The sequence below is a fragment of the Priapulus caudatus genome, unplaced genomic scaffold (assembly GCF_000485595.1).
Source record: "Priapulus caudatus unplaced genomic scaffold, Priapulus_caudatus-5.0.1 Scaffold98, whole genome shotgun sequence".
Classification (NCBI taxonomy): domain Eukaryota; kingdom Metazoa; phylum Priapulida; class Priapulimorpha; order Priapulimorphida; family Priapulidae; genus Priapulus; species Priapulus caudatus.
In genome coordinates this window covers 449,611-466,198 of record NW_014577159.1, presented here as the reverse complement: position 1 = coordinate 466,198, position 16,588 = coordinate 449,611, and the positions used below count along the sequence as shown (strand labels likewise).

The window sequence follows — 16,588 nt, the reverse complement described above, 5'->3', positions numbered from 1 at the left end:
TGTGTGTGTGTGTGTGTGTGTGTGTGTGTGTGCTTATTTGTGTGTATGTGAGCGACGTGCGTGTGTGCGTGCCTGCGTGCACGCGCTTGTGTTTGTATGTATGTGAGCACGTGCGTGTGTGTGTGCGTATGTGTTTGTGTGTACGACACGCGTGCGTGTGTGCGTGCCTGCGTGCGTTCGCATGCCTATGTATATGATATACTCGCGTATATAGTTGGCAATAGCTCGCAGGGCTTATAGTGCAATACTGTGAAAGCGAAGTCGCTTGTTAACTACGAGGCTCTAGTGCAGTGGTTCCCAACCTTTTAGACTCCCCGTACCCCTAATTTTTTACGCTATCTCTTGGTACCCCTTCGCCTACCATAAGCAAAATGAAGAACCAACACTGATGTATTGTCATAAATATTTTGACATCATGTTCATGTTTTATTAATGCAGTCGCACGGCGAATTTTTCCAATCAAGCGCACTGTGCACTAAACGACAGTTCAATGAGAAGACTGCTGCTGCATGGCAGAAACTAACTTTTTTTTAAACCATGACTTGTTGGCACTGTCGATAGAGATGCCTGAATCACCTGCTGATTATTATATAGCACTACATTTCTTTAAATGTCTAAGAGGTTTCCCAGGTACCCCCTGTGGTGTTCGCTGGTACCCCCAGGGGGTACTAGTACCCCCGGTTGGGAACCGGGCTCTAGTGCATGTGAACGGTTGATATCACTAATGGAAAGGAACCATTCTCTCTAATCCCAGGGCTATCGCTAGCTATCTCTCACGTCTCTACTACGACAGAATATATATACATAGCCTTACATTGTACTGATTCGCCGCGGGTCCGTCGCTGTTCGCATGCTTATCCGGCTGAAGAGCGATCGGGTGACAAAAGCTACTCGTGGCCCCAGCCTGATTAAAGTCTTTCTTGGTATTCAGATTATCCGTCAAGTTGTAGCTGCCAACTCTCGGAGAGCAGGGCATCTGCACGCGAGGTAGACGCTTCGCCTATCATCGTATATAAACATCATCAGGATTGTAATAATATAGACACTATATAGACGTCTATATATAGACTATATAGACGTCTATATTATGACACTCCTCGTATAATCGGATACCTATACCTATACCTATCGTCGTATAAATATCGTTGTATAGTATGGTAATATGTATACGGGAGAGGCGTTACACGCTGACTTCCCGTTAATGGGCTCTTGATAGTATCAAGACGATACATCGAAAACTTCCGGTATTTCGGTTTACAGAATCTAGTGACTGTTGACATGGGGGTTAGAACAGGGTTGTTCAGGTTAGAACGTGGTGTTGTCGGTTAATGTTACGAAATGCTCTAATGACATCAAAGAGCGTATGCAGTTGTATATACGGTTTTTGATGACATAGAACATAGGGGCAGTCTAGTCTTATTCGGAGATAATGAGAGAACAATGACGAGGAAATAAACAGGTACGGAGGGCTGGTGGGGGAGAATGAGAGGGCGGTGCTTTCACCAGCCTTCTCTCTTATCCACTTTTGATTCCAATTCCTTATCCCTTCCCCTTCCTTTATTATTCTCCGCCACATATTAGGTGCTCCTCTTCCCAACACCATATATATTCCCCGCGCCTTCTCCCATTACCCTATTACTCTTCTTTTGCTCCCTTTCTGTCATCTGTCACCCCATTGCCTTCCCGGATTCCTTTTCCCTGTCCTCGACTGCCTATTTGAGGGAAGTGCACGTGCCGTCAATAACACAACGTTTGCATTTCGAACCGGTTTTCGCCAGTAATTCATAATAGCGTTTTGTATGAGTAATTAGAGTAATTATGTTGAATGTACGACCATGGGATGAAAATATACAATTACTATGCATGTTTTACCTTAGAGGGGAATCCAGCCGATCCTTTTACAGAGAATGACGGTCCATCGGAGGCTAATACGGGATGAACAGCATATGTTCCTGGTCCTGGCAGGTCATTCTTTAAAATAATAAAAAATTACACACATCATTTTTATAACAATATATTTTTATCAAGAGCGTAGAGCGTATCAAGAGAAGAATTTTTATCAAGAAGTATTACGTATACCAAGAGCATACCTAATACGCTCTTGTTTTTATGCTATCTATATATTCCTAAAATTACCACTAGTAAACTGTTTTATAGTTACGTGATTTAATGTTTACATTGAAGTTTATAAAGAAAAATGTAATAAAAGTTACACGTTATCATTGTTATGTATCATCTACATCACCATTGTCGTCGTCGTCGTCGTCATCGTCATCGTCATCGTCATCGTCATCGTCATCGTCGTCGTCATCGTCATCGTCATCGTCGTCGTCGTCGTCATCGTCGTCGTCGTCGTCGTCATCATCATCGATCATCATTATGTCTTGATGTCATCTACTTCAACATCGAGAGAAATAAGAATAAAACGTTGCATGAAATTACTTACATCTGTATATGAGAAGCGTTTCGAATTTGAGCGAAAGCCTTTCTTCTCCGAATTATCTACAACTACAGTCTGATAGTTGCTGGGGATAGACGCGTTGTTCGTAGTAACAGCTATAAAAAGTACAGAAATTAAATTTTTTACAGTAGTACTACACCGCTCATATTGACTAACACTATATAACAAACTTAAACCGGGTAGTGCGCTATAACCGGTTTTATACGTAATTATAATAATTAATATAATTTTAACGTATTATAAGGTGCTTATACGTAATATAACCCCATGTAATCCTATTTATAACTCGGTGTAGGCCTATACATACTGCGTGTGTGTGTGTATGTGTGTTGGTGTGGTGTGGTGTTGTTTGTGTGTGTGTGGTGTGGTGTGTGTTTGTGGTGTGCATGTGGTGTGTGTGTGTTGTGTGTGTGTGTGTGTGTGGTTGGTGTTGTGTGTGTGTGTGTGCCTGGTGTGTGTTTGCGTGTGTTTGTTGTGCGTGTTGTTGAGCGCGTTGTGTGTGCGCGCGTTTGTGTGTGCGTGTTAGTGTGTGTGTGTGTGTGTGTGTGTGTGTGTGTGTGTGTGTGTGTGTGTGTGTGTGTTTGTGCGTGCGTGCATTTTTATAGGTATCCAGGCCGGTAGGGAAGGGGGTGCGACGGGTGCGCCCCCTCCCCCCCCACAGGCTGCGGAGATCCACATTTTTGCGGAAAAAATCCATTTTGAAGTTCAAAAATTTGAGAATTGTCCACGTTTTTAGGTTCGCTTTTAGCTGCCTGTTTTCATATCGTACAGTCTTCAAAACGCGCGAAATGCAGTCTCAGACAACCTAATTTTCACAATTTTCCGGGGGGCATGCCCCCGGACCCCCCCTTAAGTCCGTATACTCGTTGGATCGCACCCTCCCGTACGAAAAAAACCTGCCTACGGGCCAGGTATCACGACTACATAGAGATATATAGTATTGAGTAGAGATACGCGACTGAGTACGGTACCCCTTTGGACCGGTCAATGGGTAAGTGTATTATAATTATTGTTCGATTTCCATGGCGAAATAAACATGTCATTTACTTATCTATGCCGATCTTGGTGTTAATTTATCTGAATCTAATACTAATAGTATCCTGTTCTCGAGTACCGGTACCGGTATCATGCGAGCGTATTACTAGAGCATTACATCTGATACCCGACTTCAGTGTCGCGTCTCTACCCATCGGATAAGAATAAACCATATAGGCATAGAACTAACGAATAGACCGACAGATGGGTACACGCGCAGATGTCACGGTAGGGTCAGTAACCATCCTGATCGCAGCTGTGGCTGAATGAAACAGGTTTATCGGTTGGCGGGTCACGGTCCTTTGTTTACACGGCAAATAACTCACCGGAAGTGTACCCAAACGCACGATGTAGTTCAAGTTGGTTGTCCATAAAACTTATATTTTAATATTAAATTCATTATTTATATATCGTTAATGTGCATAATTAATTATTTCTCATACCATAACAAGTGAAATTTGACTATTCTTTAATATTGCCGTTAGTTAACTATAAAAGTAGCGATTTAATACATGAACATGGGATCCTTTTGCAACTTTTCCATGTGACGTCATAGCGCGCGAAATTTCAGTGTCCGTCACGTGGCACAAAGAACAGCAACCGTTCATTATCACGTGGGGCGATATCTCATAGCCCATTGGTGTAAACTTCTATGACGTCAAGCGCGCGAAAATTTGTCTGTTGCCGTTTTCAGATCGCGGGAGAAATACTTGTTCCTCAGTTCTCGACCTGAATAGACGTGTTTGCTGTCCTGTATTTCAGTGAACGAATTTACCATTTTATTTGAGAAAGTTTTAGTTTATATTACGCCTTTTCCGTTCATCATTTTACTTCTGCCACACAATGCTGTCTGCGTACTCACCTAAGAGTCTTGGTAAGACTGACGGAAACCAGGGAAATCTTTTATCGCCAATGCGAAGAGCCAAACTTGCAGACCAAGAAAATCCGGTAAGCATGGATATACAGGCAGCTACTAATTTCCTTTGTGTAAAGGTGCTATATGTAATATATTGCGTATATATGTAGCATTTGTTGCTATTAGTGTCAGTAATAGTGTAATTGTGGTTTGCATTTCGTTCGTACGTGCATGTGCTCTTCACATATCTTAGATTCTTACAATTGTTCTTACCAAATTTCAGACACAAAGGCCACTAGGACCAGTAAAACGTGCCATCCTGGGTGATGTTCAGGTGAGTGCCGGAGATGTGTACAGCGTACAGTACACTTACATTTGTCTCCTTGTATTAATTAACGTTTTAAATATGAAATTTTTAGCAGTAAAAGTGGCTATATAGCTCTAGTACTATAGTCCCGCGTACAGTTGTCGCAGGCGGCAACTACGCGGGATATAGTACTAGAGAGCTAAGGTGGCTATAACTATAAATATACGCTGTCACGGCTATATGCCCGGGAGCCGGGCACGGTCTTCGATTTCCTAAATGCCCGGCAGTTCCTAACCCTAACCCTAACCCTTGTTTACTTGAGATACGCTGAAATTAAAAACTGCCGGGCATTTGGGAAATCGAAGACCGTGCCCAGCTGCCAGGCATATAGCCACTCTGATAAATATAATATAATGCACATCATACACATAATACATTACAAATAACTAGTGATGTCGCGATCATCGATTATACTCGATCATCGGTTGAACAGTGGCTCGAACCAAGCGCTTGGTTATCAAAACATAATCGATTTCATCGGGAAAAAAAAAAATCGAAATAAATGTAAAACTTGGAAAAGTGATGAGAATCAGAGATATCATCACAACTATACAAGTTATCTTTTATTAACATACATGTATTATACACACAGTGCAAAACAATGCAAAACAAACAGTAAACAGGGCTAAACAAGCACATACATGCACACGCATGCATTCAACACCCCGAATAACCGTTTGTAACCGATTGACAACACTACAAATAACTATCCAGCAAGGTAAATTACAGTCATTTTACTGTCGGACCGACTTGCCATCAAAACGGAAACTAAAATGTAACTCCTCCTGACGTGCCTAATTAATTCTCAGCTGTGTTTTCTTTAGACAATTGCATCACATCTATCCACTGGTATCTTTCTGAACATTAGAGAAATATCAAAAATGAAATGGAATTTTTTCAGATTATCGATAAAGCTATTTTGTGTGCCCTCAAGTCCTTGAATCATATTTTGTGCTTAAGATTTTGTTGCATGCTCTCAATTTGTAATAGTTTATATGGAGTGTGAAAATTATTGCCTTGGGTAGTACTAGCTTTTGTTGTTTAATCTGTATGTAATGTGATTCAGTATAAATTAAAATGTACTTCATTGTATCAATTTCAGAATATCCAATCTGCAAAGTCGCCAAAGAAAGATGTGGTAAGTTGATATATCACTTCTGTCTCTGTCGTAGGTTATAAAGGAGAACAATACTGGTGTCGGGTTTTTGTATATGCATTTTGAAGTTGTTGTAAGTTTGTTATTCGTGCTGTAAAGACTGACGTGTACGTTTATTATTCCTAAATGCACATTCATAGTCATGGAGCCGACCAATGTTAGTGTTATAGGCGTACCCGCTTGCTCCTGAGACGTTATGCATGAAATCATACACCAGGTGGCGCTCCAGACCGGGGGGTGTTATTTATACTAAGTTAGTTTAACCACCACTAGGTGGCATTGTTAATCCAATATTATTCTTGTGGATGAATGAAGTCGGCACGCAAACGTGTTCGTAAAATCTTATTTATACCTTGTGTTATTTAGCCTGCTTGTCATATTGTGCATGTCCACCCACCAGCTTCCAGCTAATATAGTAAACTCATACGAGCGTTCGTTTATTTGATTATGGATTACCATAAATATGTAGTGAATGACGCTGTGCAGCGTTCTTATCTTGTACTTTGTGTAGTACTAGTAGTACTGGGAACTATAAAAGTGGATTTGGTAAAACTAAAACTAAAACTAAAAGTGAAACTAAAGCTAAAACTCAGCGGCATGCCCTGTTTAGTTTCGTGTATCTAGTAGATCTACCATCACTGATCCAATCCTGTCATGTTTGGAGTTTAGTGCTGCAATATTCCTTTGTTTCATTTATATAATTTTACTGCATTTCTGCAGTTAATCATATAAAATTAAGCTATGTTGGCAAAGCTTGGTTTATAAGGAAATTGTTTAGGTTTTCCGTGCTATCTGTTGATGATTTGTTAAGTTGTGGTGTGCAATGTTGTAAGCCCTGTGTCAATTATTTCATTTATTGCAGCTAAAGAGTAAAACCTCACGTGATGACGAATCAAAGGAGGACACGCAAGTTGAGCCTTTGCTTAGAGAGAACCCTCATAGGTAGGCATGGTTGTCTAACAGGGAAAAAAATATAATTTATTTTTCGGGGGCTACTTTTCAAGCTCGCGTGCATGAAAATAGCACTCTAAAATTTGGTTTGCATTCAACTATGCAAATTTACGGGGGCTCTTTTTGACATTTTGGGGGGCTAAATCGCCCCGAGCCCCCGTGTATTTTTTTCACTGTTGTCTAATGTTCGTTACACATGCGTCTGAACACATTAGCTAACATTTCTATATTTATTAGAGTGCCACAAAAGCAGAACTAAGAGAGGTTGCAGTCTGCAATAGTGCACTGACAATTACAGTAATTGTAAAGTAATTTGCACCAGTATAACATTGTCATAACCACTTGACACTAGTGTTTGTTTATGTGGTTACTAATTTTTTCGTAGGTTTGTACTTTTCCCCATCAAGTATCATGACATCTGGCAAATGTACAAGAAAGCAGAGGCATCCTTTTGGACAGTGGAAGAGGTAGACCTCAGCAAAGATTTGACTGATTGGGACAAACTGAAGACCGAGGAGCAACACTTCATATCACACGTGTTGGCGTTTTTCGCTGCAAGTGATGGAATTGTGAATGAAAATCTGGTTAGTATACCTGTACATTTTACCACGTGAACTGTTCCTTAGAAGTTATAAACCTATTGGAACCTTGTGGATAACAATTTATACATTAACCGTGTGTATTGTGTTTTATTGCAAACTGGTTTATACGTTAGACAAGTAAATGATGTAGAACATCTATTAACCAGATGCCAAAAATAAGTTTTTGTGGTTTGTTTGGTAGGTTGAACGTTTTAGCAAGGAAGTGCAGGTGACTGAGGCACGTTGCTTCTATGGCTTCCAAATTGCTATTGAGAATATTCATTCCGAGATGTACAGCTTGTTGATTGACACCTATATCAAGGATTCCGAACAAAAGTGAGTATAGCATCTATTGTTTTATATACTTTCGATAAGTGGGATTAAAATGCAATGTATACCATTTTAATTGAAGTGAACAATTAATTTTTAAGAAAGATTATAATTACTTATGTTATGTGTGTCAGCTTGTGTTTATATTCCTTGTGAATTTTACGCAGGGACTTCTTGTTCAATGCTATTGATACGATGCCATGTGTGAAGAAGAAGGCTGACTGGGCTGTGAAGTGGATCAATGACACCAGCAGTATGTAGACTTTCTTTGTGTTACGGGGCTTTGTAGAAAATGTAAAGGACTTGAATCCAATCATTTAAAGGTTTCTATGAAGGAGTTTAATTAAAATGTGACAGGATAATACAAATTTCACTTGAAAGAAAATGCAACAGCACATACATGTATTTTCCCACATTTGTAAAAGGGAATTTATTGAATATTTTTTAGTCTTATTTTTGTAAATTTTTTCATTCCTAACAGGCAAATATGCTGAGCGACTGGTGGCTTTCTCGGCTGTCGAGGGAATCTTCTTCTCAGGGTCATTTGCTGCTATATTCTGGCTGAAAAAACGTGGCTTGATGCCTGGTCTGACCTTCAGCAATGAGCTCATCAGTAGAGATGAGGTGAGTCTATATTTAATCTGCACTGTGGTGTAAAAGAAAATGTTAATCGAGTAATAATGACATTGTAGATGAAGTAGCTGTAGGCTATATGAACAGTTATGACACAAACAGAAATGAGCTAAGTGTGATTATTAATTCACTAATGATCATTTTCCGTCAATTTACTGTGCTCCGATTAGCAGTTTTCTATTTTTGATATATGGAAAAACAGTAATTTTGCTAAAGGTGTTTTGGTACACTGTCTAATTACGTGTTTGCTATTTTTCTGTTCAGGGGCTACACACCGATTTTGCGTGCCTGTTGTACAGTCACCTAGTGAACAAGCTCACGCAGTCCCGAATCTATGAGATCATCGCTGACGCTGTCAGGATCGAGCAGGAGTTCCTAACGGTGGCACTTCCCGTCTCACTCATCGGGATGAACTGTAAACTTATGTCCCAGTACATTGAGTTCGTTGCCGACCGGCTACTGGTGGAGCTTGGCTGTGCGAAGGTATGTATCCAAAGTGGTATCGAGTGGCTGCTATGATGTCCCATTTTAAAAATAGGAATTTATTATTGATATTTGGTTCTTGTGTTGTTACATGTGTGCATGTTGGACTACGTGGCTTTACATCTTTTTTGCGCAAATTCTGTTTGTTTCTATCAATACCATAATCAAGTTTATTGTTTCTATGTTTTAAGTTCTACAACGCCGAGAATCCGTTCGATTTCATGGAGCACATATCCTTGGAAGGAAAGACCAACTTTTTTGAGAAGAGGGTTGGCGAGTACCAGAAGATGGGTGTGATGTCCAATCGCACGGAGTCTCAGTTTACTCTTAACGCAGACTTTTAATGGTCGTAGTGCCAAAGAATAGGTTAATTGTAAAGGACCACATTTGCGACATTCAATTTCCATATTTTAGTGAATAACAAATTTACTTGCTTTTTTTCTGTTTGCTAAAACGTTCGTTATCACGATAATTTTTAGATTGGAATTCCTCGTTAAACCTGGTTTGCTGGTAATCTACACAGCCGAGTTTAACTACATTTTTAAGTTAATTTTTATTGTATATAACCATCCCCATGTATATTTGCCATTTTATGTTATTTCTGCACATGGTGCATTTAGTTGAAACAGGTTAGAATTTTAGAGGGGTAGTGTACAACAATGTAAATATTAGTAGAATGGAATGCGTAACCAAGTATAAAGTATGTCATATTATAATCGTGCATTGTTTTTTGTGAATAAATATCTATTATATATTTAAATTGACTACGTTACGAATTTTCTATGGTAAAATTTGTAAAAAAAAATTGTTGCTATTTTTTTACATTAAAAGTAAGAACTAACGGTACTAAATGTATTGTCAAATTCTTACGTGATAAGATTGTTTCTCAACTAGTTAAAAATCCAAAAAACCTGGACGATTTGATAGTAGTGTTCCTGATATTAATAGCTTGCTATGGGCTATGTATGCGTCACGAGTGTATGTTCACATCGAACAATATAGTAAAATAAGTATAATGCAGCAATTTAACTGTAAAAAGTGAACAGAATTACTTATATTTTGTGAAAAAGTGGAAATATTTTTTTTATTTTTTACTATTTACTGACCTTTTTTTCCTGTACAAGATTGGATGCTACACACTAGAATTTTAGGGTATACTGTATTATGATAGCAAGTGCAAAAGTGATATTATATACCTACAGATTTCTGTATTCATGCATTCACATTTGTCATAAAACAATGTAATGGTGAGTTTTGAAGTAAAACATCCTACGTCTGTAGCCTGCAGCCAAGTTGTGATGCGCGCGCAACTTTGAAAGTACGATACAGCCGTTAACCTTTCTATTCGTCTTAAAGTAATATTGAGCAATGGAAATTTTCATATACAGTAGCATAATTTAAGCTGAAAATATGCAAGGAACCTACCTGTACCTGTGTACTCTGTGACTGTAATCGGTATAGTATTGTAAAGCAGACAGAAATATCTATTATTTAAAAAACATTTATTTGAATGAAATGGTCAGTATAGTTACAGTAGACGCCATCTTAAAATTTCTGTACATCGAAGATTTTCCTATTTCTGAAAATAGTATGATGAAAATCTATGCGGTTCTACTAAACCTGACAAGACATGCACAATTTGAATGTTCGAAGAAAAAATTTACATGGATACAGTAAAATTGTTCCTGCCGTTTTTAACAAACCACATGAATGCCAATACATTTTACACGGGTACACTACACTTCCATTCAACATAAAAACATGAAATAACCACTAATGCTATATAAAATATTTGCTACAGGTAATTAATCTAATCTTCTATTTTTCCTAACTGTACTGAACCGATAAGTGAACTGATTTCGTAGTAATATAGTTTATAATTGTGTAGAACTTCACCAATTAAATTCTTCCAAATTTAAAGGCATAAAATATACCATACATCTATGCACCGATCATCCCCAAAGCCAGAATTTTCAAATTGGCTAAAAAACATTTCATAGGAGTTGTAATGGATAACACCAAAAACTTGTTTGACAAAGACTAACACATTTATAAGTGCTAAATGGAAAATTGGAAGGAAATATCAAGGTTATTTACCTGTCAAAATATTCACACCTGAATCCGTAGTTCATACAACTGGCACTTGCCTCATAATCAACCATATTACATGGCCAGTTAAAAGCACTAGAGCCAGACGATATCATATCCATCCTATTACACTTACAATGCCTCTATCTTCCCCCCACATCTAAAAAATGCGAAGTGCAAGAAAACATGATATTCGAAAAAAAGGGTCACAGGACTTGCTGAACTTTCTGTGTGGAACTCATAGCAATCATCATCAGCTATCAGTCGTAGTTAGAACATGATCGCATTCCTGAATGCTAGTCGCCGCTGGTGACAGTTTCACGTAGATTCATGGACGACAAAGAAGGAATTTACAGACATCCTCGACGGCTACACGAAAATTAAGATATGATCTAAGAAAAAGAACAGAAAGTTGAATTAATAAAGAGTTCGCTCATTGTGTTCCAATTAAATCACGTGTTGTCCTTAATCACATCTCTGCTTTTCTCATATTGTTCCAGAACATTTCATTTGCTATGAACACAAATCAGCATCAGGTATTTACACATTTTTAACAGTGACCACTACAAATAACCATCATACTTTTTTCACTGCCACCTTGATGAAGTCCTTTCTATCCGAAAGGTCAAAATCTGGATATTTTGCATACACCTAAAAAGAACAAGCTAGTATCAAACACATAAGGACACTAAACCACACTGAACGCTAATATATCTTATGCATTAACCATTTTAACCTCAATAAACTTCTAGCACTGGCCGAACAATGACTATTATTTTTTAGAGGGCAATGAACAGATGCGATTCACATGTAGGCACATATGAGCTGTAACAAATTTTCACTGACCTCTTTGCACACAGACTTCATAGTGACCTCTTCCAAGTTGGCACCCTCCAGAATATTTTTTATGGCTTCTTTAACCTCGTCGTTCTGTAGAAAACAATAAGGCACAAGTCGAGTCAGGCGCAGACTGGCAAACTAAACTAATAAATGTGAAACTACTTGCAAGAATCACTTTCTGCAAATTCCTAGGACCAAAACTAAATCACCACACATGGTTAATATAATCACAAGACCACGCACTGCAACTTACTGTTGGTTTCTTCACATTCGGCAACAAGAAACGATCGCAGATAATAATTACACAGCCACGAGTCAACAATCAAATCTTTTCTCTTTTTACAATGACATACGCTTATATAATTATTACAGTCAGAGAGAAAACAAAATAACTTACTGTTGGTGGTTTCTTCACTTTTGCGGCCAGTGGTTCATCGTCAGAACTTTCTTCACTCTCACTCAACACCACTGAATTGCAGAAATTTTCACAATTTGTTACGATATACTTTTTTCAAAACATTAATGACTTTACAAATGAAAATTATCAACAGAAACATTGTTAAAATCTAGGTTTACTCGACACACATTACCGAAGCTCTGATTACGTTGTGCATTTTGACATCTAACAAACAGTTGCTAACAGCCATCCTTTACTAAGAATTGATTAGCATATGTTAAATATCCAATTTTTATTGTATTTTAAGTACCTTTTACTTTCCTCTGCTTTTTTTTCGATTCCTTTCCTTTTGACTCTTTAGGTTTAGATGCTGTCTTCGTTTTTGTTGGTTTTTTCTAATTTTAGAAAATAAAAAACATTTAACATTGTATTGAAACCCAATAACAAGATATTAACTAAATTTTAACTAGACATTACAGTTTAATAGAGTAATTGATTTGACAAAATCTGATTAATATAACTATAGATTAAATAAGTTTTTTATAAACAGTGATTTGCTGGCTACATCTCCCTCTATACTGCAATGTAAATTAAAAAAGATTCCAGAGCTTCCGTTTTCCTTTACCTTCTCACTCTTTTCCTCTTCCTCTTCTTCTTCTTCTTCTTCTTCTCCGTCTTCACTTCCATCTAGGTTTTCACCACTGTCATCATCACGTTCCTCGTCTTCTTTATCAGAAGTGTTCTTCTTGGGTCTTTTATTTGGACTACTACCTTTAGAAGAAGCTCGCTTTCGTTTCTTTCGCATAGCCTTTGCTAATAAATATCAAAGGTTTACACACATATACCATTCAATCTTATACCATTCAACAACATACCTAAACTTGCATTTGATAAATACATATTTGGCATAAAATTTGGGAGTCACTGAGAAGATCAATGTCCCTGACTGAGCACAATTCATCAGTTACAATGCTTCTATGAATCTCACCATGGTACTTATATTACTTACAGACGACTTATATTAGGATTTTTGACAAGTGCACTTAAATTAATGCCGTGATACCTCGCTTTGAAACAGGAACTTTTCTTCCGTTGTCATTTGGCATTAGCAAGAAGGTCATAATTTTTTCTACTACTTCCTCTTTGGTTCCTTTACGGTCCAGATCCAGCACCTCACATAACTTTCTCAATGCCCCCATATTCAGTCTACAATTGAGAAAAAAAATGTACAGTGCAAGACGAATGGCATTACTCTAACAACTTCTTGTGCATTTTTATTTTGTGGCTACATTTTTCATCATCTTTAGATTCCATCTCAACTGTGTAAAGCTCATGCAAGAATCTAGAAAAGGTTAGTATGGGTTACCAATTTATGCCAATCGGCAAACCCTAAGAGCGATAAAATTTGGTATGGCATCAACATGGCGTCAACTATCTTCTCTGAAACCCTGGATTCTAATTCAGTGAAACCGCACATAGCGCTATCCTAAGCCTCCTGTTCTTCAAATATTCTCTTTGACACGAGTCAGTAAAGTTAATCAGAGCTAATGGACACACCAGCTCAGTGCTAATACATATCGCTTTGTATTAGATATCATGTTGCCATGCATGCAGTAGATATATATGGCAGTATGGGCAATGTAGTTCTGAAATTTGTTGGCATTACCCTGAACCAGGATCAAACATGAAATTACATCATCAAATTAAATTTTTCAATGGCACCAAGGCAAACAGTTCTTTCAAACAGCTATCGATGCAACTTACTATTTAACAAACCCTTTGTGGGACAGAGGGATACACACATTGAATTTATGGGATCATCAGGGTTAGGGTTCGGTTTAGGGCATCATGGCAGCCAGCTACAGTGGTTTGTCGTCGTGGATACTGTCCCATTTTAGGAAGCTGAGCACCACCGCAAATAAGGGGCACAACTTTGCCACTGATGCCATGGTAAAATTCAAACCCTGTGGAAGATAAATTCCATCTTACCTATTTAAACGCTCAGATTTCTTCGCATACTCAGGGTCCTTGTGGCTGAAAGCAAAGCCACAGAACAGGCGAATGTCTCTTTTCACAACAGTCACCTGTGAAATGCAATGAATATATGCTTTCATGATACAAAGATGGCATATAGCTGCTACGTTCAGTGAGGCCAACGTGCAAGTGTGAGTTTTGACACTATAGCTCCAAGTCCCATACATAGTCCTACTGTATTATAAATATAGAGAATACAGGCAGAGTAAGTATTGTAGGTACGTATATATATGTCAGTACAGTAGCGTTGTAGCCAGCTGATACTTATGTAGCTGACTGCCCCCCCCCCCGGCTCTAGTTGATATTCCCACACGGCAGAAAACAGTACACCTCATTCATTGCCACCCAGATTAGTGCTGTCATACAAAGCTTGATTGCATCCTTAATCAGTGTAAAAAATTCATTACCAAAAATTACCTTTCCTACTCTGTCATATAGAAGCACGTGAAGAGGTTTCAGATCATCTGCCCTTGTCTTTGACAAGAAATGATTAACTGTAATTGCAAACACAGTTTTTCATTCACATATAAACATTGATGTAAGAAGTCTTAATTTCACTGCTTTGTTTAAGTACTAATAACATATGACCTGATCTGAACAGCATACGACCTTCTGTCGAGTTCGTGGGAATTTAATAATTACAAATAAATGCATGAAAGAATTGATTAGTAATGAATAATTGCTTGTGACCACTTACTTCGTTCGCACTCGCCCAGTTTTTCTCCCTTGCCTTCTGGTATTTCAAGGGTTGGCTTTTCGGAAGACAGTGGAGGAGCAGTAAAAACCAACCGTTCTGTCTTCTTCCTTACCCTCTTTCCAGACAGCTCAGTCGGCTGGTCATACAACGCCACTGCAGCGATAACAACTATTTCTATAGAGACCATGCACATCCCAACACAATTAGACGTATTACTGTATACGCCATATTTTTCGCGTACAGATATTTTCGCGAATTCCGACTTGACGGACAGTTTCGTGAGTGGTTAATTGCGCAGTCGGTGAATTATGAATTATTCGGTATGAATAATACGCGTAGCTATTTTCGCGGTCGGGGATGCATTCGCTAAATTCGCGAAAATTAAACCACCGCGAAATATACAGCGTATACAGTAAACTACTCACTGCACGACAAATCTGCCCAGATTCGTTAACAAATGCAGTGTTTACAACATTACTTGCGCCTTGTTATAGGCAACTTTTGAGATTCCCTGCATGGTTTTGTGTTGAGTGAGGACCTATAGCAACCTGTTTTGTTGACTTAACAAGAATCGCATACGAATATCAGTTACTAATCTGCCTTACTGGTGATTTCAAGAGCAAATACACAACACTTACAGTGTTTTTCATCTTTCTCCGTTTCCACATCCTGGTCCTCGTTTTCGCTGGAAATGTCTTTTGTTGCCGGCATTGCCTTTTGGGGACTAGCCTCTCCATCTCCGTCAGAAGCTGGTTTTTTTATGGGAGAAGATTTTTTACTCGTCTGCTTTTTTGGAGTTGTTTTCAGGGGCTCCTCTTCCTCCTCGTCAGATTCAATCAGTGCTCTTTTCTTCTTCGGACTTTTCTGTGGCGACTTTTTGGGCGATTTCTGTGTAGGTGTGTCCTTTATTGAATGTTAAAAAATATAATTAGGACCATTTTCAAGTTTCTATGCCAAACAATACTTTTTTTCTGGGAAATTTTTTAGAAAATTAATAAAATTATTAGTTTGCAAAGCTAATCACATACATGGTGTGACACATTGGTAAATGTAGAACCGAATCAACAAATGAGAAATCCTATAGTTTAGGTTTATACAATAAATAGACAAGGAACAAGTCATACACTAACAGCACTGTCTACAGGTATGCTGCAATTAATGCAAATTATATCATTTAAGGTTGTTCTAGTGAGCCTGGCAGTTTTCTATTAGTTGGGACCCAGGACATATGCTGCCGTTAATTAATAACATTTACGATCCAGGCAGGTAGATGTTGTAAGTTTTACAATGTGTATTTTTTCAGCTGGTACATCTACCTCGGTTTCATGTTTTGTTTCTTTGTTATCTCCACCACCTCCAGCATCATCAGTTGAATGTCCTTCATCGGAACTGTCAGCGCCTTCGTTTGTCAAATTCGTTTGCATTTTGTTCGTTGCCAACTGAGAGCAAATATAAACACAACAATTAAATGAGTTTCAGTATTGATACGATCAATTAATAAAAGATGCAGATATCGGTTCAACCATTATTAACCTAAGCAGGGATGGGAATGACAATGTGTTTTCAGCTGAAAATAGCCGGGGTCCAGCGGGGGGGGGGGGGGCACCTCTAGGGGGAGCCCTTGCTAGGGGCACATATTTTTTTATTTTTACCATTTCCATGACATAAAATTCTATCAA

At 38.4% G+C, this 16,588-nt stretch overlaps 3 protein-coding genes across 4 annotated transcripts in view; 1 reads left to right on the top strand and 2 right to left on the bottom strand.

Annotated features, from left to right (window-relative positions):
• LOC106805054 (O(6)-methylguanine-induced apoptosis 2-like) overlaps window positions 1-3,669 on the bottom strand; it is a 12,632-nt gene extending 8,963 nt beyond the window's left edge. Inside the window, exons 1-4 of the mRNA XM_014806527.1 lie at window positions 3,615-3,669; window positions 2,447-2,556; window positions 1,873-1,971; window positions 815-1,000 (exon numbers count right to left, since the gene is read on the bottom strand). Of these exons, the coding sequence (XP_014662013.1) occupies window positions 815-1,000; window positions 1,873-1,971; window positions 2,447-2,556; window positions 3,615-3,669 (450 nt within the window). The remainder of the gene's footprint in view (window positions 1-814; window positions 1,001-1,872; window positions 1,972-2,446; window positions 2,557-3,614) is intronic.
• A 528-nt stretch (window positions 3,670-4,197) lies between these two features.
• Window positions 4,198-16,588, top strand: part of LOC106805061 (ribonucleoside-diphosphate reductase subunit M2 B-like) — a 14,257-nt gene continuing 1,866 nt past the window's right edge. Inside the window, exons 1-10 of one of the 2 annotated variants that reach the window (XM_014806535.1) lie at window positions 4,198-4,444; window positions 4,636-4,686; window positions 5,822-5,857; window positions 6,738-6,817; window positions 7,212-7,410; window positions 7,610-7,743; window positions 7,905-7,990; window positions 8,219-8,361; window positions 8,635-8,853; window positions 9,045-9,613. In XM_014806535.1, the coding sequence (XP_014662021.1) occupies window positions 4,340-4,444; window positions 4,636-4,686; window positions 5,822-5,857; window positions 6,738-6,817; window positions 7,212-7,410; window positions 7,610-7,743; window positions 7,905-7,990; window positions 8,219-8,361; window positions 8,635-8,853; window positions 9,045-9,197 (1,206 nt within the window). In that variant the 5' untranslated portion in view covers window positions 4,198-4,339 and the 3' untranslated portion in view covers window positions 9,198-9,613. Of the gene's footprint in view, window positions 4,445-4,635; window positions 4,687-5,821; window positions 5,858-6,737; window positions 6,818-7,211; window positions 7,411-7,609; window positions 7,744-7,904; window positions 7,991-8,218; window positions 8,362-8,634; window positions 8,891-9,044; window positions 9,614-16,588 lie in introns of those variants that run through there. The other variant, XM_014806536.1, reaches the window with a different exon arrangement.
• The window catches only part of LOC106805060 (protein DEK-like), a 9,151-nt gene continuing 2,899 nt past the window's right edge, over window positions 10,337-16,588 (bottom strand). Inside the window, exons 2-13 of the mRNA XM_014806534.1 lie at window positions 16,226-16,348; window positions 15,548-15,812; window positions 14,910-15,062; window positions 14,630-14,706; window positions 14,168-14,262; window positions 13,242-13,384; window positions 12,804-12,991; window positions 12,489-12,573; window positions 12,179-12,249; window positions 11,788-11,871; window positions 11,524-11,592; window positions 10,337-11,333 (exon numbers count right to left, since the gene is read on the bottom strand). Of these exons, the coding sequence (XP_014662020.1) occupies window positions 11,322-11,333; window positions 11,524-11,592; window positions 11,788-11,871; window positions 12,179-12,249; window positions 12,489-12,573; window positions 12,804-12,991; window positions 13,242-13,384; window positions 14,168-14,262; window positions 14,630-14,706; window positions 14,910-15,062; window positions 15,548-15,812; window positions 16,226-16,348 (1,365 nt within the window). The 3' untranslated portion in view covers window positions 10,337-11,321. The remainder of the gene's footprint in view (window positions 11,334-11,523; window positions 11,593-11,787; window positions 11,872-12,178; window positions 12,250-12,488; window positions 12,574-12,803; window positions 12,992-13,241; window positions 13,385-14,167; window positions 14,263-14,629; window positions 14,707-14,909; window positions 15,063-15,547; window positions 15,813-16,225; window positions 16,349-16,588) is intronic.